General features: G+C 43.8%; 2 protein-coding genes across 3 annotated transcripts in view; one reads left to right on the top strand and one right to left on the bottom strand.

Moving 5' to 3' along the window:
* LOC306698478 (E3 ubiquitin-protein ligase TRIM21-like) overlaps positions 1 to 26,864 on the bottom strand; it is a 281,779-nt gene that overhangs the window by 224,607 nt on the left and 30,308 nt on the right. The gene's annotated exons all lie outside the window — the stretch shown is intronic.
* Positions 8,929 to 26,864, top strand: part of pot1 (protection of telomeres 1 homolog) — a 45,625-nt gene continuing 27,689 nt past the window's right edge. For both annotated transcript variants that reach the window (XM_079162772.1, XM_079162771.1), the window contains exons 1-7: positions 8,929 to 10,327; positions 12,782 to 12,915; positions 13,481 to 13,553; positions 15,795 to 15,895; positions 21,184 to 21,291; positions 22,180 to 22,254; positions 24,769 to 24,892. In XM_079162772.1, coding sequence (XP_079018898.1) covers positions 10,186 to 10,327; positions 12,782 to 12,915; positions 13,481 to 13,553; positions 15,795 to 15,895; positions 21,184 to 21,291; positions 22,180 to 22,254; positions 24,769 to 24,892 — 757 coding nt within the window. In that variant the 5' untranslated portion in view covers positions 8,929 to 10,185. The remainder of the gene's footprint in view (positions 10,328 to 12,781; positions 12,916 to 13,480; positions 13,554 to 15,794; positions 15,896 to 21,183; positions 21,292 to 22,179; positions 22,255 to 24,768; positions 24,893 to 26,864) is intronic.

Below are 26,864 nucleotides of genomic sequence, written 5' to 3'. Positions count from 1 at the left end.
GCTACCGTCTGTTCAAGTGTGAGTAAAGTCTATAATCCTCGGGTAGATTGAACATCATTGTTAGAAGAATTAGTTGACGAGTAAGAACTAAAAGCAGTTGGAATAAATTGTGAACAAACATGGAAATTTGAGCGGTTGAGATTTATCATTTTATTCAAGTGTTAGTCAAAGAAACAATGTTTGAGTTAAAAAAACTTTTCTTTTGTTTCACTAATTAAACATGACTTTAATAAAAAAATGTTTTATATGTAGCCTTTAATGTGATTATTTAAACAACTTTAATTTTTTATTTTTATTTTCATGTACAATCTTATTTTCCCCGTCTCCATTGCATTTTATATCATTATTATTATTATTATTATTATCTGTGTTCATTGTTGATATAAATAGAAGTCGTCCTATCCGGTTCGCAACACGCATGCGCAGTACAGCACCCTGTCAATTCGAAACCAAGCGAGGGAAAACAAACCGGACTGCAGCAGTCGTGAGTGTTTCTCTTCGTTTTACTGCTTGTAACGTCGTGTTTACGTCCACTCAGGGGTTCGTTTTATTAACTGCATTGTGTGAAATGTTGTTTATTAGTTTGTAGAAGCTGGTTTCGCGTGTCAGCTTGAACATGTGGCCAGACTCGATCTAAAAACTCTTGTGTTTTACGTTCATGTTGTTATTGCAACGCGCATGCGTACACGTAAGAGTGTGTTTTTATACATTTTACACATCTCGACATTCCCGTTGGACGTTCGGCTTCCAGCTGATCACACCCCTCTCTGAATACACGGACGTTACTTTTGTTAGTTGTTGTTGTTTAGTTGCTTCAGTCGCTCCTCAACCGAAAACAGCCGCTTGCGGTCCGAGGGTTTAAATATCATTAGATAACACACTGCATTATGGGTTGTTTGCTAGCTGAATGGAGCCTATTTAATATAAAAGTATATTATTAAATAATGTGTATCACTACAGAGAATCAATGCAAATTTTCACCAAAAGTTGACCGATTTTTTAAAAGAGTTCATTTGGACGTCACGTCACGTCTCGCTGCTGTTTGCTTTGTGGATAAAAGTAGTTTAAATGTGTAACTTATTTCTCATGAATGCTACTTAAAGAATGCTACTTAAAGAATATTATGCTAAACAGGAAGATTCTCTTCTTCTTCTTCTTCTTCTTCTTCTTCTTCTTCTTCTTCGAGGTTTATCGGCGGTTGGCAAACAATGAATTGGCGCATTACCGCCACCTACTGGTGGGGTGTGTGGATCAGGATGTTTAGCTCTTAAAGTATGAAAAACAAAACAAGAAACCACAACGAGTCATATTTTGTTAACAGTATGAGTTGGTGTAAGATCAGGAGGATGCTCTGTGGACCAGCGTGTTGTCAGCCCCGGCTTGTGTTGACATACATTAGAGTAAAAACATTAAGCTGCACGTTGCTAATATTGTTGCAAGCAACTTGACATGATTTCTTCTGCAGTGACTCGGTGTTTGTAGTAGTTTGATGCATCTGCCTGAGAGCTTGTTAACACGAACTGTAGTTGTCTTTTTTTAATAATTTATGTTCTTTAAATATGACAGTAAACGGTCTCTGAGCAGAAGAAGACACCGCTGTGAGACGCTCGGCCATAACGGGGCCACTTTACAGCTCGTCTTCCACGTCCTCCCTTCAAATATGTCGTGATTGTGACAGGAAACGGCGCTGCTGACATGTAATCAGATGTCGTGGATGACATTTCTGCTGTTTTTACCGTGTTTTATTCTGGAGCAAATGCGAGGCTTCAAAACGTCCACAGGCCAATGAGACATCAGGACGACTGCGTCCACGTCTACAGACAGTCTGTGGTTTCTTAGCACGTTGGGTTCATGTGATGTCACAGACACAAAGTCATCTCTTTTAAATCACTACTAAATTATTTCATTACATTTAATTTATTTCTTAGTTTATTTTTATCGTATCATCTGTCTCACTGAGCTTTCTGTTGTTATTATTTCCATGATTTTGCTGCTTTGTCTGTCAAAGCACTTTATAAACAGTTTTTAAAGGTGCTGTATAAATAAAATAATAATAATTATTGATATTATTTGCAGCCTTGAGCACTGGGACACTCAGGAATACTTTTCTGAATCAAAGCAATCAGAATTGTAGAAGTTAAAAGCTTTAATATCAGCAATGAATCGATTATATTTTCCTCGTCTGATGTTTCAGTCGGACACTAAAAGAAACAAAATGATGAAAGATGAGACTCGGGTAAATTACAACATTTTGTAATTTACAACATTTTCGTGAAGTGTAATGTAAAGTTGTATTAAGCCTCTGTGAGTATACGTCACACAGTAAAGGACCCGTATTTACAGAATGAGGTGACTCGTCTTCAGAGCACAGAGTCAGTCTGAGCGTCAGGACCGGATTCAGCTCGGCAGGTGATCGATCGGTGACGCTGCACTGATCGATCAGAGCAGCAGCTCGCAATAAAAGAGAAAAGTCTCCTTACAAGTTTTGACAGGTGGAGAGAGACGGAGATTACTTCACTAATTTATATCTTGAGGGAAACACAGCTGAAGGGCAGCGAGGCGATGGAATGAATCCGTGTTAAGAGTCGTGTTTGTAATTAGTATTTTCCTGCTTTTTGACAATGATTCCATGTTGCTTTGTGTAGAGACGCCTGAGCAACATGACAGCTCTTCTTCTTCTCCCCCTTTTTAGTTGGCAAACAACAAAACTCTTCATCACAGCGAACATCTGGCGAGGAGCGAGACAGACAGACAGACAGGTCAGCTGACCATATGATTGTTTTATGGTTGTGACGTTCATCGACGTAATTAAAGGTCGATGGCGACAGCTGTGATCACATAGAAGCAGGAGACGAAGGAAAGTTGTCTTGTAGCCGACTGACTGAAGGCTTCACCCGGCCGGCTGTGCTGAGTGAAGACTAGAGGCTGGGTGAAGACTAGAGGCCGAGTGATGACTAGAGGCCGAGTGAAGACTAGAGGCCGAGTGAAGACTAGAGGCCGGGTGCTGACTAGAGGCCGAGTGAAGACTAGAGGCCGAGTGAAGACTAGAGGCCGGGTGCTGACTAGAGGCCGAGTGAAGACTAGAGACCGGGTGAAGACTAGAGGCCGGGTGCTGACTAGCGGCCGGGTGCTGACTAGCGGCCGGGTGCTGACTAGCGGCCGGGTGCTGACTAGCGGCCGGGTGATGACTAGCGGCCGGGTGCTGACTAGCGGCCGGGTGATGACTAGCGGCCGGGTGATGACTAGCGGCCGGGTGCTGACTAGCGGCCGGGTGAAGACTAGAGGCCGGGTGATGACTAGCGGCCGAGTGAAGACTAGAGGCCGGGTGATGACTAGCGGCCGAGTGAAGACTAGAGGCCGAGGGAAGACTAGAGGCCGGGTGCTGACTAGCGGCCGGGTGCTGACTAGCGGCCGAGTGAAGACTAGAGGCCGAGTGAAGACTAGAGGCCGGGTGATGACTAGCGGCTGAGTGAAGACTAGAGGCCGGGTGATGACTAGCGGCTGAGTGAAGACTAGAGGCTGGGTGATGACTAGCGGTGCAACGATCACAAAGTCACAGGTCGGATCAGAACAAAAGAAAAAGGAGCATCTTTGTTCCAGTCATTTAAGGTTTTTTCTTCAACCGTCCAGTTAACACATCTCATCTATTTGTTACTAATATTGAATTAATTAAAAAATAACTTTTAATTATGAATCATTACAAATATGCAATGTTTTAAAAATAGCAGATAGTCACAGTGAGAGAAAATAAATCGTGTTTAGAAACATTGTGATGCAGCGAGAAGAATCGATGATGGTTTTATGATCTCATCGTAGACTCGACGTGGACGTCCTCTCATTCACTCTAAAGGAAGCTCACTCCTCCTGTCTCCTCACTCCTCACTCCGCCTGTCTCCTCCCTCCTCCCGTCTCCTCCCTCCTCCCGTCTCCTCCCGCCTAGGAGAGTTCAAAAGTCCAGCGCTGCCTCCTGCTCTCTGCGGGACCGATCACTCAATGCCTGACCCCGGCCACCTCCTGCTGGATGGCTTTATGGAGCGGGGGGGGGGGGGGGGGGCATTAGACTTTCATCTCATCAGACTGGGCCACCCTGGTTATTCCTGCTCTCCGCCTCGCTGGCTGCTCGACGAGCTATCAGGCTTCTGTTTTTTGCTGAAAGCTCACCTGGCTGACTCGCTGGGAGGAACAAAGAACCCTGGAAGGATAACGAGTGTTATGTGATCAGATTATATTCATGTAGAAACATGAATTATGCTTCATGTACAGACAACAGACTACAATATGCACCTGGAGTTAGACTCATAGGGCTGAATCACACTGAGCAGAACAGGAAGTGGCTGTGGTGTAGGTGTTGTAGTACGCTGGGACGATCATCTTTTTCTTTTTGCTTCCCAACACAACGAGGGAAAGACAACAGATGATGCAGATGTGGAGTTTGTGTTTACCGAGAGGCCGTCGCTCTCTTGTCTGATTTTTCGTCTCCTAGACGGCCTCGATTTCGGTATTGTGTCCGTCGCCATCTTGTTTTTGTTTTATTGCTTTGCAACCAGGAAAGGAAGCGACCATATTTGGGCTGCGGAGGAGGAGGAGTGCCGTTGTTGTTGACTCTGTTAGCGACCTGTCAGTTTATATCCAGGCTTTGTTCCTAACGTTGGTCTTAACGTCGTCATATACAACCTTAGTAGGTATTTGATGACTGAAACTTAAAATACTTCATATGGAAGTAAAACAACTGACCCTTTGCTAAGTCCCGCCCCTCAAACATGGACATGCCAATCGCAGCGTAGCCTCGACCAGCTCCGACCAGGGTCGGGTCATTTAATTCAACATGTTCTTCATGTTCAGGCTGGTTTAGTGGATTTGGAGCTCATCGTGGTTCATCTTTGTGTAAAGTGATGCTCGTTACCCAGAGAGGTTTGTCAGCAAAGAGTCAATTCAGGTTTGCTTTATGCTGCCTTCACAATAAAAGCAACTCAAAGGACGCTCTCCATCCTCTTACTGTCGGGCCTTTTTAATGTGAAACTTCTGCAGGAAGGTGTTTAGTGTCGCTGACCATTAGAGAGCAGTATGAACCTCCGCAGAGTGGAGAACATGACTCTGCTGCTGTACTGATGGGATTACTGCCGTGGAAATGTACTTTATTCTGAATTTATCAGATGAGATGTCGCAGTGCAGGTAATTAAGATCCACTTTGAGGATTTGTGCCAAACCTTTCTAAGCGCCTGTATTTCAATAGCCTCTTTTATTTGAGAGTTTTATGGGATGTTTTCAGGTGAAGTTTGAGAATGAATCATGATGCCGACACAAGCTTTCAATCTGCCTTTCTTTACTCTGTTACCCTGACGTGATGTCATTTTAATGTCTGTACTGAGCTATGTTTTATTCAGAATACCTTTGTGCATTTAAATAATATTGTTAAGTTGTCGTCTCCTCCTCTGCAGTAATTACAGAGCTGTTGATTCTGTCGTCTTCTCTGACAGCTTTAATCCTATGAAGCCGGTCACTGTGGGGCCGCAGTCACAAACTCAAGTGTCTCAATATCGCACAGCTTACCCCCCCAAACAATCTGCTCCTATAAGCACAGAAACGTACGACATCATTTAGCTTTTAGTAACTCTGCATCTCGAGGAGAACTTTTTGGTTGCTCTGGACTCTCTGGAACTACATGAATGATAGATTTCTCATGATAGTCGCTAAGGTGTATCGAAGAAAAATACAAAACCAGAAATAACAAGAATCACAGTTTTATACACAGAGATACTAAAAAAATCCAATCAGACGACCACAGAAATGTGGATAATTTGGTGAATAAAACTTACAACAACAAAATTGCTTTTCTCCGGCTCATTGTACATTTACTTTGCTTTAGTCACTATGAACGGCATGTTGCAGGAAGCAAACAAAAAGCTCGTCAAACACTGAAGTTTGAACTACAATCACTAGTCGGACATCATTAGACTGGTATTAATAGCATCGGTGGCAGAGGGGCCTGCACTGTGACTTCATGGTCTCCTGAAAACTGGCAGAGCTGCTAAAACATATTGGCTCAGTTTCATGGACCAAACAATGAAGGATCCTTTCCTTCTCTCTGCCATGATGTGAGTCTCACGCTGTACAGAGACAGAGAGACAAAGAGACAAAGAGACAGAGAGACAAAGAGACAAAGAGACAGAGAGACAAAGAGACAAAGAGAGGACGTTTGAGACCAGGACGTCTCACTCCAGAACTACCGATAGCAGAACCTCCAGACCTCCAGATCTCATCAATACTTAACTTTATTACTCCTCGCAGCACAGACCAGATCCACTCCTTCCGCTCTCACCTTTCACAATAAAGGTGTGTAAAGGCTTTCATGCGATAAAGACCCCAATAGGTTGCTTTCTTCTCATCCTGGTCCATGATTGGCCCATCTGGGCGATGCTCTTGCATGTGCGTTAGCATGTTGGATGTGTTTTCAATTCCCGTCCCCTTAGAAGCAACGATGATACGGCGTCCTTGTTTTAACTTCTTTCTCTGTTGTGTTTGTGGCTAACCAGGAACTTAAAGGCTTGGTCTTCCAGCTCTGCTGACTCTCACACCAATCGGTTTGTTGCGCTAACCTCAGCACATTTTCGCTAACGGCGTACGGCTAAAACTTTGATTACAGCCCGAGTTGCTGCCCCGATCGTGGTTGTTGTTCAGCTGACTGCTGTCCTCTTTCTCTGTACAGTGCAGAGTTGGTTCATCCCTCACTGCCCTCGGGGAGGATTACTACTGCAGAGGAAGCTCCTCCAGTCTGCATGGAAATATCCTTTTTTTTTTGTTTGTTAGATCTGTGTTTTCTACCCGGGGGGTTACGGAGATAAGACGGATGATTTGCGCGGCCAAAACCGTATCTCGGCTGCACAGACGGTGTGTATCGTTGTACCTCCTCCAGTTCTTCTCAATATGTTAAGCCTCTTCTGACGATTGAACACAAAAAGAGAAAATATTCTTCAGTTTAACATCTCATTCTGCTGTGGCTTCAACGAGGCACTAACACTGGAAGGGTTAGAGGTTCAATTCCCTGTCGATCCGTAGTGACCCCTCAGGGTTCCACACACACGTGTACAACGTTAACCTTTACAGTGTGAAATAAAGTTTTCGTTATCCTCCAATATTCAGTCAAATATACAATGCGGACGTCTGCGTTCATGTCTCTGATAATGTTACATTGTAACCAATCAGTGTTTAGAAGTGACAGGACGGTGGCAGCAACGTTATGTGTTGTAGTGTTAGTGAGAAACTTGATTAATTATAGTTGTTTGAACAACATAAATAGATCTTAGAGATGAATTATGATCTGTTTGCACTAGCTCTAAGCAGCTCATCATACATCATTAAAACTACTAATGCCAAGATATGTTTTTAATCCACAGAAATACAATCTTTTATTTCCTTATCATGTGAATTGTTTGTTTTTATAAACCCATTAAAAGTAGACCAGCTGCTATAATCACACAACAATATGGATCATCAATGATCTGCAGTTAGTGTCGACAGGAAACATACGTGATCAGGGATCTCTAAAAGTTCTATTTATTCTGATCCGATCCGTGACTCTGATCCATGATACGATGCAAACCTTCTGTTTTATGATCCGTTGCACCACTAATGAGCATGTTATCACCCTAAACCCCCCCCAAAAAACATGTTATCACCCTAAAACCCCCCCAAAAAAAACATGTTATCACCCTAAAAACCCCCCCCCAAAAAAACATGTTATCACCCTAAAACCCCCCCCCCCCCAAAAAACATGTTATCACCCTAAACCCCCCCCCCAAAAAAAACATGTTATCACCCTAAACCCCCCAAAAAACATGTTATCACCCTAAACCCCCCCCAAAAAAACATGTTATCACCCCAAAACCCCCCCCCAAAAAAAACATGTTATCACCCTAAAACCCCCCCCAAAAAAACATGTTATCACCCTAAACCCCCCCCCCCCAAAAAAACATGTTATCACCCTAAACCCCCCCCCCAAAAAAAACATGTTATCACCCTAAAACCCCCCCCAAAAAAACATGTTATCACCCTAAACCCCCCCCCAAAAAAAAACATGTTATCACCCTAAAACCCCCCCCCAAAAAAACATGTTATCACCCTAAACCCCCCCCCCCAAAAAAACATGTTATCACCCTAAAACCCCCCCCCCCAAAAAAACATGTTATCACCCTAAAAACCCCCCCCAAAAAAAAAACATGTTATCACCCTAAAACCCCCCCCCCCCCAAAAAAACATGTTATCACCCTAAAACCCCCCCCCCAAAAAAACATGTTATCACCCTAAACCCCCCCCAAAAAAAAACATGTTATCACCCTAAAACCCCCCCCCCAAAAAAAACATGTTATCACCCTAAAACCCCCCCAAAAAAAACATGTTATCACCCTAAAACCCCCCCCCCCCAAAAAAACATGTTATCACCCTAAAACCCCCCCCAAAAAAACATGTTATCACCCGAAACCCCCCCCAAAAAAACATTGTTATCACCCGAAACCCCCCCCCCAAAAAAACATGTTATCACCTCGAAACCCCCCCCCCCAAAAAAACATGTTATCACCCGAAACCCCCCAAAAAACTTGTTATCAACCCGAAACCCCCCCCCCCAAAAAAAACATGTTATCACCCTAAACCACCCCCCCCCCCCCCAAAAAAAACATGTTATCACCCTAAACCCACCCCCCCCCCCCCCCCCCCCCCCCCCCAAAAAATACATGTTATCACCCTAAACCCCCCCCCCCCCCCCCCCAAAAAAAAACATGTTATCACCCTAAAACCCCCCCTCATAAAAAACATGTTATCACCCCCCCCCCCTAAAACAAAGGTTAGGACTGTAGTCTGTGGTTCTGTGAGGCTGAAATGTTTCGGTGTTTGTGTCGAGTGAAGAGCTGCAGGTTGAAGCAGCAACAAAACAAAGAGGAAAAGTTCCTTTTATTATGTTTTCCTGCAGTAAATGTAATGCGGGTGTGAGACATGTTAAACAAGAGTGTGTGTCCAGGGTCTCCTTTCTGACCGGCGCTGGAGTGTTTTTTTTTAAATGGGTTTTAATAAACGGGTTTGTCTGAGCGCTGCAGAGCTGCTCTCCCTCGACACCCTCCCACCGCTCTGCGCTCGCAAGCTGCTCCGTACCTGATAAAAAAACCAACCCGGAATCACCTGCTGAGCCGTGGGACTTCTGTTTTTTATTAATGCAGTAGGTGAAACCGCTGGAGCGTGAGCAGCTGGAGGTTCTATGTCGGACCAAATGAACCTTCGGGTGGCAGCCGGCGCTGAGCCGAGTGTGTTGGGAGTTCACCTCTGTTCATAATTAATGAGGAAAAACCGGAGAGTTTAGAGAGTTTAGTTTTTTCTCACAGTGGAGAGTCATGTAGAGTTTTACTGTTTGTGTTTCATGAGCTGCTGAGTAAGGTGACGATTCTCTGAAGGTTTCCTCACTACGACCTTTGTTTTACAACGTACCTCCATCATCCACCGAACGAGAGACGTTCACACTGTCCCAGCTTATTGTCTTTTGGCGGCGGCAGTAACTTAACAACACAAACGGTCGTGTCTTAAGTATTTATTTATATTTATAGACACCTATTTGACTATTTGTTCACCTTTCGGGGGCGTTCGCAAACTTAGGTGGAGCCGTTATTGTTTCCCAATCGCTTGACCTAAACTTTTGTTTGTGTGGACGAGAGGCCCAAATGTAGAGGAAAATATTCTTATGTGGCCAAGACCAGAAACTACCGACACAGCTTCCAAATCCAGTCTGCAAACATTCACACGTCTGAAAAATGTGATGTATAGAAGTCTATGAGAAAATGACAATCTCTAGTTTCAAGTCTTCTTCAATACAGCATGATGTTCATTTAGTAAATGATGGTCCATTTAGAGTCAAACAGACCATAAAGCAGGGGATGCTTTAGGGGCGGGGCTACACGGTGATTGACAGGTCTCTGCCATGGCGTTGTCCGTTTTGTGTTCCAACTTCAACCCTTTCACGGTGCGTTTTCACTTCAGAAAAGTTCATTTTTCATTAATTTCGGTCGCCTAAAACAATCTGTTATTCAGTGTTCGGTTATACTTAGCTCCACCCCTTTCGTATCACTTCTGGTTGCAAAAAACCAAGATGGCGACGGTTGAAATGCCTAAAATCGAGGCTTCAAAACATCGGTCCACGAACCAATGGGTGTCGTCACGTTGACTACGTCCACTTCTTATTTACAGTACAGTGTGATGTCTGTCTGTTATTTATTTAGCTCCCGTCTTGTATTTTTATCTCATCGGATGTTCGAGCAAGGCAGCAAAATGTTTTTCTGTTGCTGTGGTAAGTTTATGGTTTTTACATTTTACATTTAAGACCAACAGCCTCTCAGTCAGACATCGCCTCACTGGACTTCTTCTTTCTCTTCTTGGTGTCATGATTGTGTGTCTCTCACACGGTTTAATGCATTTTGCAGTTTACAGTGAAGCAAAACAGAGAAAAGCAGCAAATCCTGCAGAAAGGAAATGATTTCCATTTTCTTTTGTTTGATATGATGCAAAAAAAAAATCAGAATTGTTTATTAATTGTGTCAGTGGAATAATCATGAAAGTGACTCGTATTTGTCAGCTGCGTTTGCCTGCTTTGAAACTAAATGTAATGACATTTGCTGCTGTTGCTCAGTGGCACTTCAGCAGGTCGCTCTGTCCCGTGAGGGGAACAGATGTGTGATCCCCCCCCCCCCCCCCCCCCAACAGTCGGGTCTTCAGGCCCAGCTGCTGCAGCGAGCTCAGCCTCCTCGTGAACCGCGTTGTCGGGGTGAACTTGAGTCACCCTCCGAGTTAATGAGCGTCCCGGAGCAGCCGAGCCGCGGGGTTTGTTTTTACCGGTGACGCTCGGAGGAGCGGGGAAGGCCCCGGCCTCGACGTTTGGCAGGGATGAGCTGCCGTCCTGCGGCGGGAGATCAGCCGACTGTCAACCGCCGCCGACTCTCTTGATATGTCTCTGCTGCTGCGTGGGAGGAGACTCGGTTCACCATTCATTGACTGAAGCTAAACAAACCGGCTGCAGGAGGCCACGGGTCAGCTGGCTGCAGGAGGCCACGGGTCAGCTGGCTGCAGGAGGCCACGAGTCAGCTGGCTGCAGGAGGCCACGGGTCAGCTGGCTGCAGGAGGTCACGGGTCAGCTGGCTGCAGGCTGGCTTTTATCACACAGGTGGGCTTTTGTCGGAGTTCATCTTTTGTAAACCAACATTTAAAAGATGTCTTCTAATGATAACAGGAGTCTCCTGAAGGATTTCATCATCGTTGTATATTAAAGGACGCCATCTTGGTTGCGATGGCTAGTTCCTTGATTCCCATTGAATCGGTAATTTGTCTATTTATTTATTTATTTAGTATTTATTAGAAAACATCACTGGCAGCAGGTTAATATCAGATGTAAATTCAAAAGGAAACTTGGAAGCACACGTCATCCTCTTGAGAGTATTTATTGAATCAGGGTGAGAAACGAACGTCAGCTTAAGCAGCTGAAGTGCAGATTTGTCAACGCTGGTGTTATTAAAGGGTCTTCAGTCGTATAGAAACATCAACATTCGCCATAAAACATCACAAGCAACAGTTTGTCATTACAACCATAGCTGTCCAACGGTGCAGCTGTTGTCATTAGATATAACGTGTTTTATTATTAGGGATGGGTATCGGTAGGATTAGGGTCGGTATTGCGAGCCATCAATGCTCGTGCTGTTAGCTATAAAGTTAACAATTTCTATTGAAAAAAAATCGGCAATTTAATGTGGAAGTGAGACGGAAAACACAACACGGAGATGAACGTTGTGCGGTTGAGGAGAAAAGAAGGAAAAGCGGATCAACTTATCGGATCTCGGGGGACAGAAAGCGATCGGTCTCTTCTGCAAACGGGTGGATTTGTTGCTCAAACAATCCTATGACTTCCTGTGAGGCCCTCAAATAATGATGGCTCCCTAAATTGGCACAGAGTCCACAATTATTTGAAAATGTAAAAGGTTTTGCCGACTATCTGAACAAAGACTCAGACACCTGATGTACGCTCTGTGTGAGCCCAATAAAAACAGGACAGTTTGAAATCCGTCTGAGCTGCAGGTGGAGGCCAGTCTGTGAACCTCTGAGAGGTCTTCGGGTCAGACGGAGTGACGTGTAGCAGCTGGAGGTCAGATCAGTGGTACCTTCACACAGAGCAGCTCTGGACTCATGAATTAATCACTCATCTTGCTCTAATTCAGGCCTCGGGTCCCCCCCCCCCCCCCCTCCCCGTGGTCTATATCAGAGAGGTTTATTTAATTTTTTTCCCCGGTCGGGTTTTCCGTCTGACCGAGCAGCTGACTGCACAGCCGAGCAGACAGCTCGTGGTACCTCGCAGGCTGTTCCCGCTTCTTCTGCCTCGTCCTCGGTGGAAACGAGAGAGATTACCACCGAGGGACTCGCCGGTCAAATCTGCCGAGAATCAAACTAACGAGCCGTGACAGGAAGCGACGCGCTACCTGCTGCGAGCACGGCCGGCACTTTTCTGGGTTCCTCTCTGTCCACACGGATCTGGGTGTTTCCTGTCGGAGGGTTTATCCTGGTAATGAGCCGTCTGCGGTGGAGGACGATCCGACAGGACTTTGAAACCAAAAGACCTAAAAAAAAAATTCAAAGTAAAACCCTCCAGAGGATCACAGGTTGAAACCGAACCAGATGAACCTGGAATAAGACCAGAGACTGAACTCTCACACAGTTTGTTGGAACAGATGTTCATTTGTTTCCGTTCATGTTCCCTCAGGTGACGCCATGCCTCAGCGAGTGATGCTGCAGGGGGCGGGGCCAGGCGCCCAGGTACCGGCACACCTGACCAGGGTTCCCATCTCGCTCATCGGCACCGACGCCGACACCGACTACTCCGACAAAACAGTCAAGGTTTGTTTACAGCGACCTGCAATGTACACAGTACACTTCAGACGTACTTTCACTTTGAGCACTTCCATTTTCTGCTACTTTATTTTTATTATTATTATTATGAATTAAGATTCAGAAGTTCAGGGAAAATACCAAACTGTGTGAGCTTTGCTTGCGCTGGTCATCGCCACAAAAATGAAACCCCGGAGTTGATTTAGAGAAAAACAAACGGAAGAAAAAACCCACAAATGTTATTTTCCTTCAGTGATTGTCGTGGGTCTTCTCTTCTTCTCTTCTTCTCTTCTTCCCTTTGCATTTATCTGTCACCTGCCACAACCTGTTCACCGGTGTGTGTTTGACACGAGGCTATTTTCTCGTTCTCTGGAATCTATGAATGGAAAAAAGCCGAAGCGGCAGAATAATCCACCTTCTGCCTCGCAGCTCATTTCCCGAGGCGCTCATCAACGCCGCTCACGTCTCTGACGGGGCTTTGATCAGCTGACGGGCTCCTCAGTGAGACTGCTGTGGGATCTGAAATGCTTCCCGGTTTGTCTCTTTAAGTGTTTGTTTTTGTATATCTCTGCAGGGGAAAGTGGTTCGTAAAGGCCCGCTGGTGTCGTTAGCGTCTGACAACTTCATCCTGAAGACTGTCATTCAAGGTAACACTCCAGCGTCTGTCTGTCCGTGTGCATCAGCTGTTCCATTGTTCCTGAATGAGGTCTGAGCGGCAAAAATAACGCCTATTATTGATGAATTCATTATTTTTTATATGGGACGTACTTTATAATATCCAAAAAGACGAGTATTGGTGAGCTGGACGGGTCCAACAACCAGGAGACAGAATATGTTTCGACTGTTGCCTCAACCAAACTCTCGTAACAGTTCTCCTAAAGCTAATCACGTGGTTTTGTTGCCAAAACCGAACTTATTTTTAACTCTTTGTGCCATGAGTTGGATGTATTGGTGGTACAATGTGCCGTTCAGACACACAATCCCTCTTTGACAAATGAACTCAGGTTTCAATTCGACGCCGGATGAACGTCAGCTTCAGTAAATATGATATGAAATCTATTCCACGGGTTTAAAAAATACTCTGACGCTTTTAAATTGAGTTCCTCTCTGTCTGGTCGACCGTCATGCTGTTTTGTATTTGTTCGTAAAACCTCAGTGTGCAAGATTCTTCTGCATCATCACGTACTTTCTGAAAGTGCAGGAAGTTTCGGGGCTGACCGTCGCTGATTGGTCAAACACACTAAACTCGTGTACCGCTCCGTTCACAAAGGCTGGATTGTGTCGGCGGGTTTATCGGAGCTCGTGTTGCTGGAAAAATGGGACCAAACCGGACCAAAAGCCCAGAGCTGCATCCTTTTGGTGCTGCAGAGTTGATGGCGCGTGTGTGTGTGTGTGTGTGTGTGTGTATGTGTGTGTTAAGCTGTTAGCCGGTCTCGGTTATAGAAGCGAATGGAGGTAAGCGTGTCTCATTGTTGCCTCGTCTGTGGCCTCCTTATCTCTGAGCAGCCTGATGAAAGAGCCACAGAGAGCTGAGACTCTTATTGTGGCGGGGGTAGATCCTTCCTTTTATTCTTTTAAACTCTCTGACACCCCTCCTGTGTCTCCCAGCTGCAGGGTGAGCAGGTCCACCTCTCCTGTATTGTTGGTTTACAGACGAGTCTGTCAGTGGTGGTTCAGCGTTTGTCCTGCTGGTGCATTGTGGGATTTTTGTCTTTTGATTTGTGACGGTCTCACTAATGTTTCTCCTATTTCTGTTTCTTTTGTAGCAGATTTTCTTTATAAAATGAATCCGCCGTACTAATCTGTTGTTGTCCCGTCGGTAAACTGCACTCTTGTTCTTCTCCGTGACCACGAGATGTAGAAAACAGGCGAGCGGTGCTGAACAGATGAGCGCGACGCCGAGCCGTCTGAGAAGTAATGCGTGGAAGCGTTTTGGATTCAACACCGCAGATGCCTCATTCAAAATTCAGCCGCCTTACTGTTCTGTTAATCTGTTACTCAAGTGAGGCGTTGGCGGCACCGCCAGTGAACATGAACCACATTTTACAAACAAGCTCCACGTCCTCTATTTGTAATGCACATCTCTACTTTCTCATCTATTAATACAAGCAGTCCGATGAATCTGAACTCCCATCTCATAATCTACAGAAATAAGGTCTCCACACAGCGTGCCTGCGGCATTTCACGCTGCATGAATTAGCCGAGCGTCTGGCGGACTTCTTCTTACTCGGCTCTTCTGCTCTCGGTTGAAGTCTCTGTCTCTGCCCACAGAACATCACGGGTTGAATTTTCAGCCTTCGTGGATGTTTTGTCCGCTAATATTGGGAGCGATGAGCAACAAGTGCCGTCTGCCAGTTTCCCAGATCGAAAGAGAGAAGCTGGTTTGTTTTGTCACTGCGCCCGTGCAGAATCTTCTCGTCAGTAATTGAAATTAACTTTTTTTGTACACCTGCCACCATAGATTACCATCATTGTTGTTTGGGGGTGGGGGGGGGGGGGGGGGGCTGCTGCTAAATGAAGCCGATCTTGCAGACACTTGCATATTTTAGCGTTTGTCTTGTGGCTTCTTCTAATTTCCGACCTCGCTGACAATCATACCGAACCCAAAGATATTCAGTTTGTTGTCGCACGAGACAAAGAAAAGCAGTGAATGTCACGAGAGAACTGTTTGCATTTCCTTCAAAAGATAACTTGAACAACTAGTTTATGACTGAAACATGAGTCAGTTAAGTTTCTTTAGATCGACTCAATCGAATAACAGGATTGATTGGACAGTTTTCATGAGCTGAAACAATCCAGAGTTCACCGTCTTCAGTGACTTCATGTTTACAAATTCAGTAAGTGTCCGTCACACGTGACTCATCAATGTTCTTCGTCTCTTTTTGCAGAAGAAGATTTCCCGCCGAAAGCCTCGTCCCAAAACCCGTCGATCAACGTGGTCCTGTTCGGAGCGCTGGCCGAGGACTTCAGTCACGCTGTCGATCGAGGGGTAGGTTCAGCTCAGGCTGCTGCAGCTTCCTGCGGTTTGGTTCCTCTGGTCCGGATCAAGGGGAAGAAATGATACATTGTTGCATTTTAGTTCTGGTCCACTTCCTGTTCACACCATAGTCTGTATAGAAGGAGTGCACGTTGTCACCGTGACATCACCCCATTGGTTTGTGGACTGATGCCCCGCCCCTAAAGCATCCCCTGCTTTATGGTCTGTTTGACTCTAAATGGACCATCATTTACTAAATGAACATCATGCTGTATTGAAGAAGACTTGAAACCAGCAATAAAGACTTTTTATTAATGAACAAAAGGAGTAAACATGAAGTGAAGAGAAGTCACGTTCTGTGACTGACAGATGTTGATGCAGCACTTTAAATTCTTCTGATGTGTTTATTTATGTGCGTTGATTAAAAACTGATCATTAGCATTGTTAGTGTTATTAGAAGAAGCGCTCGCGGCGTCTCTAACTGTAATGATTCGCTGTCACACACTTTTTAAATGGAGTTGATGAGCAGCTTTAACAGCTTGTTCTCTCAATCGGGGGAATAACACGGTGCTGACATGCTCCTCTATGTGGCCTCAGATACAGATCAACACCATCGCTTCCTGAACAGATTTCACTGTCAGCAGGTAGATTTATTAGTAGCTTAGCTTTTGAAATCACGCTACACATACACACACACACATCTGTCCCCATAGAATCCTGTGGTTTGTGTTGTTTTGCACCGTTTTCACAGCATCCAAACAGGTTCAGTGTGAACGCAGACGGAAACGTGTGTGAAGCTGCTGCACTTATGCTCGTTGTTACTTCCATTAGATATAATATATTGACATTCATATTATGAAATGAACTTCCACCACATTATAACCGCCGTTGATGACTCTTGAAGGTTTCTGAAGAGTCATCAGGTGCAAACAGCAACTCGGCCCTGAAACATGAATCGTGCATCGTACATATCTATATTTAATGTGTGCAGACGTGCGGCGGTGATGAAGTGTGAATGATGACGACGATGGTGTCTGGCTGCTGAATCTAATTTACAGCTTCTCTGTTTCTTTGTCTCTCCTCTGAGTGTTAACAAAGTCCTGCTGGTGTGTTTTGTTTCTTCTCCAGCGTCCCAGAAGTCAACGCTGCTGTTTCAACTTTCATGTTTCTTGGACAAAAATAAGCAAATGAAGCTTTCAATGATCTTTCTTTTTTTCTTCTACTGTCTCCTCTGCTGCCACCTTCTCACACACACACACACACACACACACACACACACACACACACACACACACACACACACACACACACACACACACACACACACACACACACACACACACACACACACACACACATTTCCCCCTCTTTTCTAAAACCATCAGTTACTCAATAAAACAACAAAACAAACAAAAAATTATTAAAAATCCATAACATTAATGTTAGTTACCCATCTTGTCACTGCAAAGCTCAAACCTGTCACAATAACTACTATACCGACTTATTGTACATTATATATATATATATATATATATATATATATATATATATATATATATATATATAGTATATATATATATATATATATATATATATATATATATATATATATATATATATATATATATATATATATATATATATATATATATATATATATATGTGTATATGGTTGTATAGAAGTCTATGAGAAAATGACTCTACTTCTCTCTTGATTTATTACCTCAGTAAACATTGTAAACATGAGTTTATGGTCTCAATCTCTAGTTTCAAGTCTTCTTCAATACAGCATGATGTTCATTTAGTAAATGATGGTCCATTTAGAGTCACACAGACCATAAAGCAGGGGATGCTTTAGGGCGGGGCTACACAGTGATTGACAGGTCTCTAGCAGAGACGTGTACGGCGTCTCTACGTCACTCCTCTCAAATATGGTCACTTCCTGTTCATCGGCTGCAAAAAAGTCAAGATGGTGACGCCGAAATCGCTGAACTCGAGGATTCAAAATATCAGTCCACAAACCAACGTATGACGTCACCTTCTTATATACAGTCTGTCAATGTGCCCATGCAACCGTACTTTAGAAGGAAATATGTGAGATTCTTCTGATCCCATTTGAATTGAGCCATGAATTACAAATGTTGTCCAAATATCATTTAGTTTTGTGTGAAAGTGTTCTCAGTGGCCGTGAGCTCGGCTTGCTAGCGATGTTCCAAATGTAACGTTGAAGTGAACTGAAGAACGGAGCCCGTTGTTGAACACACCGGCGTCACAGCTCCAGAGAGAGACTTCACTTACGGAACGGGCGCGTCGTCGTTACGCATTTTCACAGAAACGGCGAGATGCAGCTCCTTGATTTAATGTTAGGTGTGTGTGTGTGTGTGTGTGTGTGCGCCTTTTAAATTGCACCAAAACCTAAACAAAAATAATAACGTGTTGCCTCCGTGTAGCTTTAATGTCCTGCTGAATGAAGACAGATGTTTGTTTTAGAAAGTGCTTCATGTTTATTCTTTTTCACTAAAAAAATCAAACCAAATGTAATCAAACGATACAATAGATTTTAATTCTGCCTAATTAAAAATATGACAACATGATTTGATGGTTGTGATAATTAACATTTTCTAAAGTGAGATCTCCGTCTCGTCCGTAAAATTGATTCTGATTCTTGGCGCGTGATGAAAACAAAGAAGCAGACGTCTTTTCATGGGTGTTTCCCTCTAAACTTGTTTTAATGGAGTCATTTAGAAGCTGTGAGCGAATGAGGATCCACATTATCTTTCTCTTGCATGTCTTTGCTTTTCATAAACTGCTTCTTTTTGTTTTATGTTGCCGTTCATCTCGTTCTTCACATCTGGCACAGACGATCAACCGGCTCTGATTTCTTTTTCTTTTTTTAACCCTAATCCCGTCACTCTGCTGGAACAACACGATTTATTACATTTAAACTGATTAATGTCAGTTGACGGTGTCAAACAGAGAGTTGTGTGGCTCACTTGATGCTTGAGAGGGTTGAATGCAACTCTTTGAAAGTCTTTTATTTGATATTAATATTCATGCCACTGCTGATGAGATTTCATGATGTTATTCTCAATAAGAAAGAAAGAGGAGGCGATTTAGAAGGCGTGTCCGTGGAAATTGTAATTTCCCGCTTCATAAAGCCTGTTGTCTGAACGCGGTAATGAGCTGATTTGTGTGTGTTTGTTTGTGACGAGTGTGTTATTCTGTAGAATGAAATGAATTCTTTTTACATATGGTGCGCTTTGATGAACTCCGTGAAGATTCTGATGATTTGCAGTAACAGAATCTCCTGCATGAAGAATCTACACCACACGTTAACCCAGTGGTGCAATGTAACCAAGTGTTCTTACTTTTCTTTACTATTTTCATTTTCTGCTACGTTGTGCTGCTTCTCCAGCACATCTCAGAGGGAATTATTGAGCTTTTTACTCCACTTTTATTCATCGAATGACTTGCGGTGCCCGTTTGGGAGCGTGGGCCTTCAGAGCGGGGATGTCCAAATTGCACCAAATTCAACAAATCTCTCCCTCGGGGTCCCCAGCAAAACACCCGAGTGTGAAGTCGAACAGGTTCTCAAAGATATGCAATGCACATACACACATACACACCCACAGATTCCTTGCTTTTCCGTTAGATAATATATAAATTAAACTAATAAACGATGATGTAATGCATGTTAAGATAAAACGTAATGATCCCTGGGGGGGGGGGGGTCAATCACAAGCTTCGCAGCAGGTAACGTCTAAGAAGTAATTAAGATTAGCTCCACCTTCACCAGCCTCACCGTTAAAGTGATGCTCACATTCACCATTATAATACAATACACATTGTTCTAAAATAAGCCATTATGCATATTAAGCACTTTTGCTTTTGCGAACGTGAAGAATATATTGACGTCGGTGCTTTTCCTTAAAGGAGCAGCGTGGAGGATTTAGTGACATCTAGTGGCGACGCTGCAGATTGCATCCAACTGAACACCACTCTGGCTCAGTCCTCCTTCACCAAGCGTGTCGGAGAACTACGGTGGCCTACAGGTAACAAAAAAGGTTTAAAAAACGCAAAAGGCTCCCTCGAGCGAGTCTTTTGTTTGTCCGTTGTGGGCTCCTGTAGAAACATGGAGGTGCAACATGTCGAACGAGGAAGGAAACTACAATGATTCCTAGCTCCAGGTGATTACACACTAATGAAAAACATAGTTGTGGATATTGTATTCCTTTTCTGATAATAGATCTACACACTGGTCTTTAAGTAAAAATGCCAAAGCAGGACTTTCGACAGAGTATTTCTACACTGTGGTATTGTTACTTTTACTTAAGCACAAGATCTCTGAGCTTCCCTCGGCCTCAACTGTTTTATCATCGGTAGATATGTACAGTCATTTATTTTGCATTTTATATAAATTATAATTTATGCCTCAAGTTTAACTGAACACAAATTCAGCGCTTTTGGCTTCAGTAAACGCCGATCAATACTTTAACTCTCTGCTAATGAAAGCCAAACATTTCTTCACTGCTGCTGATTCATGTTAAAGGTTTTTTTCACCGGGCTTTTATTGTGAAAAGAAACTGTATTTCGTCACCAGTTGCTCTTCTGTTGTTTTCTGACTAAGTCGCCGCTCCAGAGGCGGTCGCTGCCTCCAGAGCTCTGTGATGTGAGTTATGAAGCCACACACGCCGGAGTCAACAACATCAAGCGCGACTGACTTTTAACGTCTCGCTTCTGAGGATCCGTGGACCCCTTTGGTGCATCAGGGCTCTGCTTTGATCTCGACAAAACGAAGTGACTCAAAGTGTTTACAGAGTCAGTTTTTGGGGGGGGGGGGGGGGGGTTTGACCTGGACGGGGACAGTGAATGCATTAGGGATAATCCCCTCCCCTCCCCCCGTGAGCAGCATCTTGATGCAACTCAAAGCGCCGTAAAGCTCGTTGAAGACAGGAAGTCGTATCGCGGCCCGCGCACGGCCTGCAGATGACAGAGTTCCCCGTCAGGCTGTGTGTCTCAGTAAACGTGATTATTCAGACGTTCTGCGCTTCCCTTTGTCAGCCCTGAGCGCCGGGCTTTTAAAAAGCTGTCCCAGGAGCAGCCGACACGCCGAACAAAAGACAATCTCCACTTTCACACCGGCTTATCGTCTGCGACTTGTCGCGATGTCTTCCTTAAACGTCTCCGAGGATGCGACATCAATCTGTCCTCCCTCTGGGAAAGAGGGATGTGTATTTATCTCCTCGCTCTGTTGTTAATCCCGGCTTCTCTGCTTGTTGTTGCTCTTGTTCCTCCTGCAGGACTCGGTCGTGGCCTCTGGCTTCGCCGTGGGCAGATCTCCCACGTTTAACAAGGACAAGCTGCACCCCTTTAACCTGCTGCTGTCTGGAGACGCCGCCTGTGTTTACGTGAGGACTCATGAGTAATAGCACTGTATTGTGTATGTGTGTGTGCGCGCTCTTATATAAAGAGGCTCTTTCTCAGTGTTCTTCTTGCACAAAGGTGTGTTTGAGCTGGTGTCAAGGCTGTCAATCAAACTCTGATGTGGAGTCTTCTTCAATACAGTGTAGCCCCGCCCCTAAAGCATCCCCTGCTTTATGGTCTGTGTGACTCTAAATGGACCATCATTTACTAAATGAACATCATGCTGTATTGAAGAAGACTTGAAACTAGAGATTGAGACCATAAACTCATGTTTACAATGTTTACTGAGGTAATAAATCAAGAGAGAAGTAGAGTCATTTTCTCATAGACTTCTATACAACCAGAGGAGTCGCCCCCTGGTGGACATTAGAGAGAATGCAGCTTTAAAGACTCTTCTATTGGGGTTAACCATTTCATTGTGGTGTCATTGAGGATCCTCCCAAATATAGACAGACAAATAATTGCCGTGTATAAATTCAGTCTGCAGGCTGTAACAGTCTGTTCGAGCATGAGATCTTGTGCATGCTGTGAATTGAAAATGACTCCTCTTTGTTGTTTGACAGACGAATAAATAAATAAGTGTCTTCTGTTAACCTGCTGATGAGTCTCACATCCTCCTCGTCATGTTTTACCTGAAGGCTCAGCCGTCACTGCGTGTGACGCAACGAGATTCACAGCTGACACGAACTCACACGCCGGGCTGGGGAACAACAATCCTGCATTTGATCCTTATTGTACCCAGATCAAGTCAAAAAAATAATTTAAAATAGGCCATTTGTATGTGTGTGTGATTTTGGACTTTACCATTGAGTTGTAATGATGTAAAGCTTGTTCGGTGACTTTAATGTCTCTTCTCCGTCTCCCTCCCTCAGGTGTCTCGCCCTCCGCCTCCTCCTGATCCCAGATCCCCGCCGGCCTCCAAGAGGAGCTCTGCGCTCCCCGCTGAGGTCAGAGTCAGACGGCCCCGCTTAGCTGAAGAGGCTCTCGTGTGTTGCGGAGGTCTTGTATCTGTCAGGAAGGCTTTACGTCAGCTGCCGGCTGCATCGGGGGGTCTCCACAGACCACGTGTGTCTCTGTGGTGGTGATGGTGTGGAGAGCAGGGTTGTTACTGTTTGATACGTGAGCCTTTGGACCCCACAGCTTTTTAAAGAAATGCAAGAACAACATTACAGAGTAAAGCCTTCAAATGAAGTGCTAGTACTTCTAGTAAAGGTTATTGTACAGTCTGTGTGTCTGCAGGCTATTATTCTGAGCTTTTTTCTCTTTGAAATTACAACTGAAATACTCTTTTTCTTTCTTTTGATAATATTACAGCTTTTTGTCCGAGCGTTTGTACCATTAGTGTCAAGAACATAACTAAACTGTCTTAAGTCCAGAGTTTAGGGTTTTATATCAGCGTACAATTAAAGTGATACCGCACCATTACATCACTTTAACTGTACGCTGATATAAAACGCTATAGTTAGAATATTTTCACCCCTTTTAGCTTGCCAACAGACGGGGAACTCGAACCGTTCTGTTGCTCTCTTTTCATTTCGCCTCTCAGACCGCTGTTGCTTCGGTCGGTACGTTAGTTATTGGCTGACATTCGGATCCACACTAGCAGCAGAACTTTACTGAGTTACTGTAGGTAATACACACCGACTATATATATATATATATATATATATATATATGTATGTGTGTATATAATATATATATATATATGTATGTGTGTGTATATAATATATATATGTAGCAACGTTATCCTGCAGAAAAGCTCCAGCAGGTCTCATGGGAATAAAGGTTTTAGGAAGGGCTTTGGAAAATAGCATTTTAAACTAAAACATAACAATAATAATAATAATAATAGGATTTGAATACATAAAGAACACCAGTGGGATGCAACAGGATGAAAAAACCTAAAAAATGAATAATAACTGACTCGCCCTTTAAGATGTGAAGTTATTCTAACAAGCATCCGCTCTGAGTGAACAGCAGCATATCTCCCACATGTTGAATGTTGAGCAGCTTTTAAGGGACGGAGTGAAACTTTTCTGTCTCGTGGATTTAAAGCAAAATCAGCGTCTGACTGTCGACACGCAGACACGTGAGGACGAACGTGGAGGTCGGCTGTGATTCGCGGAGACTGTTCAAGATCATCCTAATGTAGTAAAACATGGATTTCATATTTAAATAAAAGATGAAGCCCAGCAGTAGAACGGAGCGTTGGTAAACGTTTTTAGAACAGAATAAATGAACAGACGGAATAACGCTCTCAGGAGAGTCTATGAAAGGAGATGACATGTGTTCTGAAGCCTGTGATCACAATTTAAAGCCTTGATTTTAATTCCGACTCTTTAAGTTTCAGTGCGCTGTAGAACAAATATGGTAAAAATACATTTTGGACAGACCGGCACTCTGGTTTCTCTTCTTCTTTAAGAGCGTCTGATCTTCATCATCCTCTGAAAAACACGTGTGACTGACGGAGGAAGTCGGGAACTTCAGTCGTCCGTTCGCTCCGCTTTCAACATTCGTCAGAGACGACGTTTGTTGAGTTGAAGGCCACGATTACGTCGTTGGTCGTTTGAAACATCACTTCGTCTTCATCACAGTCGGCAGTGATGAAGACGAACGATCCAGAGGCTCCTCGTTCACGTTGCTCATCACGAGGTTTTATTTTGGGCTTTTCTGCACGATATCCTGCAGGATTAGTGTTTAAACACTGAGCTGCTGTGATTGTAGCCGTCTGAACCCTAAACACCCAGACATGAGTCAGCGTTTATCACTTCCTGTTCCCTCGTCTCCAAAGATCTAAAGTTGTGGTACTAGGAACGGTTATTGCACAGTTACTATTTGTTTTGTCATAATACTTAAACTTACATTAATATATTACAATTTCAACTATTCCTGATACTACAACCTTTTAGTTTTGTCACAATAATTAACTTTCCTGATGATATAACTTTTTTGTCATAACGTTATTGTTTTCTTTGGCCCTTTATACTCATTGTTGTCATTATATCTTTCATAACTTTAGTTTTTTTGTTGCATGTATTCATGTCACACTGTCTCGAAGTCGATGTGTCCACATGGCTGCATTAGATGCAAAGGTCACCAAATGATACTGAGATTAAAGGGATGCTTTAAAGTGATCATTTGTAAATCTAGTACTCAGCCTGTGTTTCTGTGAACTTTTGTAGAAAACTATGTTTTTCTCTCGTGCTTCCGCGGCGAACAGAGATTTAAAAAAACAGAAAGATGTTGATGAATGGAAGTAACCGGGTTCACGTTTAACGACAGTAAAACTCTCTCACGTGTCTTCACTACAATCTAAGTCTCGTTCATGCAGTCGGATGCTCACTACTTCATAAACACGTGTCGGGCTACATTGTGTTAACGTTAGCATGTAGCGTAGCATGCTAAGCTGAGCTGCTGGCGCCTCTTTTTTTTTTTTTAACTCCGGCTTTGTTCCTCCTCAGGGTTCCAGGACGAAGGCTCCTAAATACTCGTACTGTCGACTGGACGACCTGAAGGCCGGATCGGTGGTCAACACGTACGGAGTGGTGGTCTTCTTCAAACAGCCGTTCAAGAGCCGCGGCACAGGTCAGTCTGGAACAACACGCGCTTCTTTATTCTTTATGAACTTCACTCTGAAATGTTGTTTATTTAATTGCCATTTTACATTTGTTTCCAGTCAAATATTAAGGACTTTATAAAGTGACTTTACTGTCGTAAACATAACTCTTGCTGCTCTAGAATCAATATTTAGTCATATCTAAATTATAAATAACTTCCAACTAGTGGTGCAACGGATCAAAAGACTCACAGATCAGAGTCACAGAAGAAAGAAGGAGCAAATATACAATATATACAATATATACAGATACAGATCCTTTTGTTCTTTGATTATAGCAGCTGGTCTACAAGGATCCAGAATGTTCATTTAAAACGCAAATTCAAAAGGAAATAAAACATATTTTTATTGATTAATAGTAGTTTTAATGATGTATTATTAGAGTTAGTGTAAACAGATCATAATTCATCTCTAATATCTATTTATGAAAACATCTCCTTCAAACGACTGGATTTATTCAAGTTCATCACCAAAACTACATTTAACAGATGACATGTGAACACATCATGATAACGTTAGAATGTACCTTCAGCCAGTACTCGTTTTCACTGAGCAGAGCCTGAAGGCATCATGATGTAACTGAAGTGAACCTCCGTTGGTTAGCCGTTAGCGGTGCTGCTAACGTCACTAGCTCTCCTCCTGCTGGTTAGCCGTTAGCGGTGCTGCTAACGTTACTAGCTCTCTTCCTGCTGGTTAGCCGTTAGCGGTGCTGCTAACGTTACTAGCTCTCCTCCTGCTGGTTAGCCGTTAGCGGTGCTGCTAACGTTACTAGCTCTCCTCCTGCTGGTTAGCCGTTAGCGGTGCTGCTAACGTTACTAGCTCTCCTCCTGTTGGTCTAAACACTGATTGGTTGTTTACAATGAAACATGATCAGAGACTAGAAACACAAGTTCTACTGAGTCAGTGAAACTTTATTTACACTGTGATGGTTAACGGTAAAGTTTGGCATTAATCTGAAGTTCAAGTGTGCTGAAACGTTACGCCGCTACTTCTAATCCGGTTCCGTGCCAACATTTTCTAACACCAAACTCAAAGTGTAACTGATTAGTTTAAAAACAGAAACTCCTCTTTAGCTCCACTCAGCAGAGTGAACGCTGGAAGAGTTTTCAGCACCTCGGACAGAGACGTTAAGACGCTCAGCAGCCCTTGAGTTTAAAAAAGAAATGTCAGAAAGATTGTTAGTTATTGTTAAAAGAGACCCAAACGCATGAACCACATCACCTCCTGTGAGACGAGCTGACAGACGCAATAAGAGAGACGTCTCTCATGAAGAGGTTTAAGCTGGATCAGGGCTGAGTGAGCGTTTTTGTCTGGATGGAAACGTGTCACATTATTCCTGAAACGCGCTCTGAAAGGTGCGGAGAGGCGAAATGTATGTTTTTGTTGACGAGCGCTGAAGCTCTTTAAAGCCCCAGCAGCAGGTTTAAACCCAGACAGCAGCAGCTCCGGCTTTACCGGCTTCAGCACTCGTCAACGTCACGTAAGAAGGTGCTGTGATGGAATCCTCTGAACCTCTGGAGCCACGCGTACCACGCTGCATCTCCATCGCTACGCTTTCATCATGATGAGATAATAAACACCAGACCGTTCAGTCTGAGGCGACCTGCAGCCACTGTGTGTGCGTGTGTGTGTGTTATTGTGTGTGTGTTATTGTGTGTGTGTGTGTGTGTGTGGGTGGGTGTGTGTGTGTTGTGTTTCGGGAAGGATGAGAGAGAAAAAGCTGCATCCAGGCTGGAAGCTGTCCAGACTCTGTCATCATATTCATATTGGACCCTTCAGGCATCTTTTAAAGTAAACAGAGATCAGAGATATTAGAAAAATCCATCTAATCAGACACCAGACACAAACACACACACACACACACACACACACACACACACACTAAGTTACACATAAGATATGACATACGCTGTATTCACACATCTGTGTGTGTGTGTGTGT

The sequence above is a fragment of the Pholis gunnellus genome, assembly GCF_910591455.1.
Source record: "Pholis gunnellus genome assembly, chromosome: 7".
NCBI classification, from domain to species: domain Eukaryota; kingdom Metazoa; phylum Chordata; class Actinopteri; order Perciformes; family Pholidae; genus Pholis; species Pholis gunnellus.
This window is presented reverse-complemented; position numbering and strand designations above follow the sequence as displayed.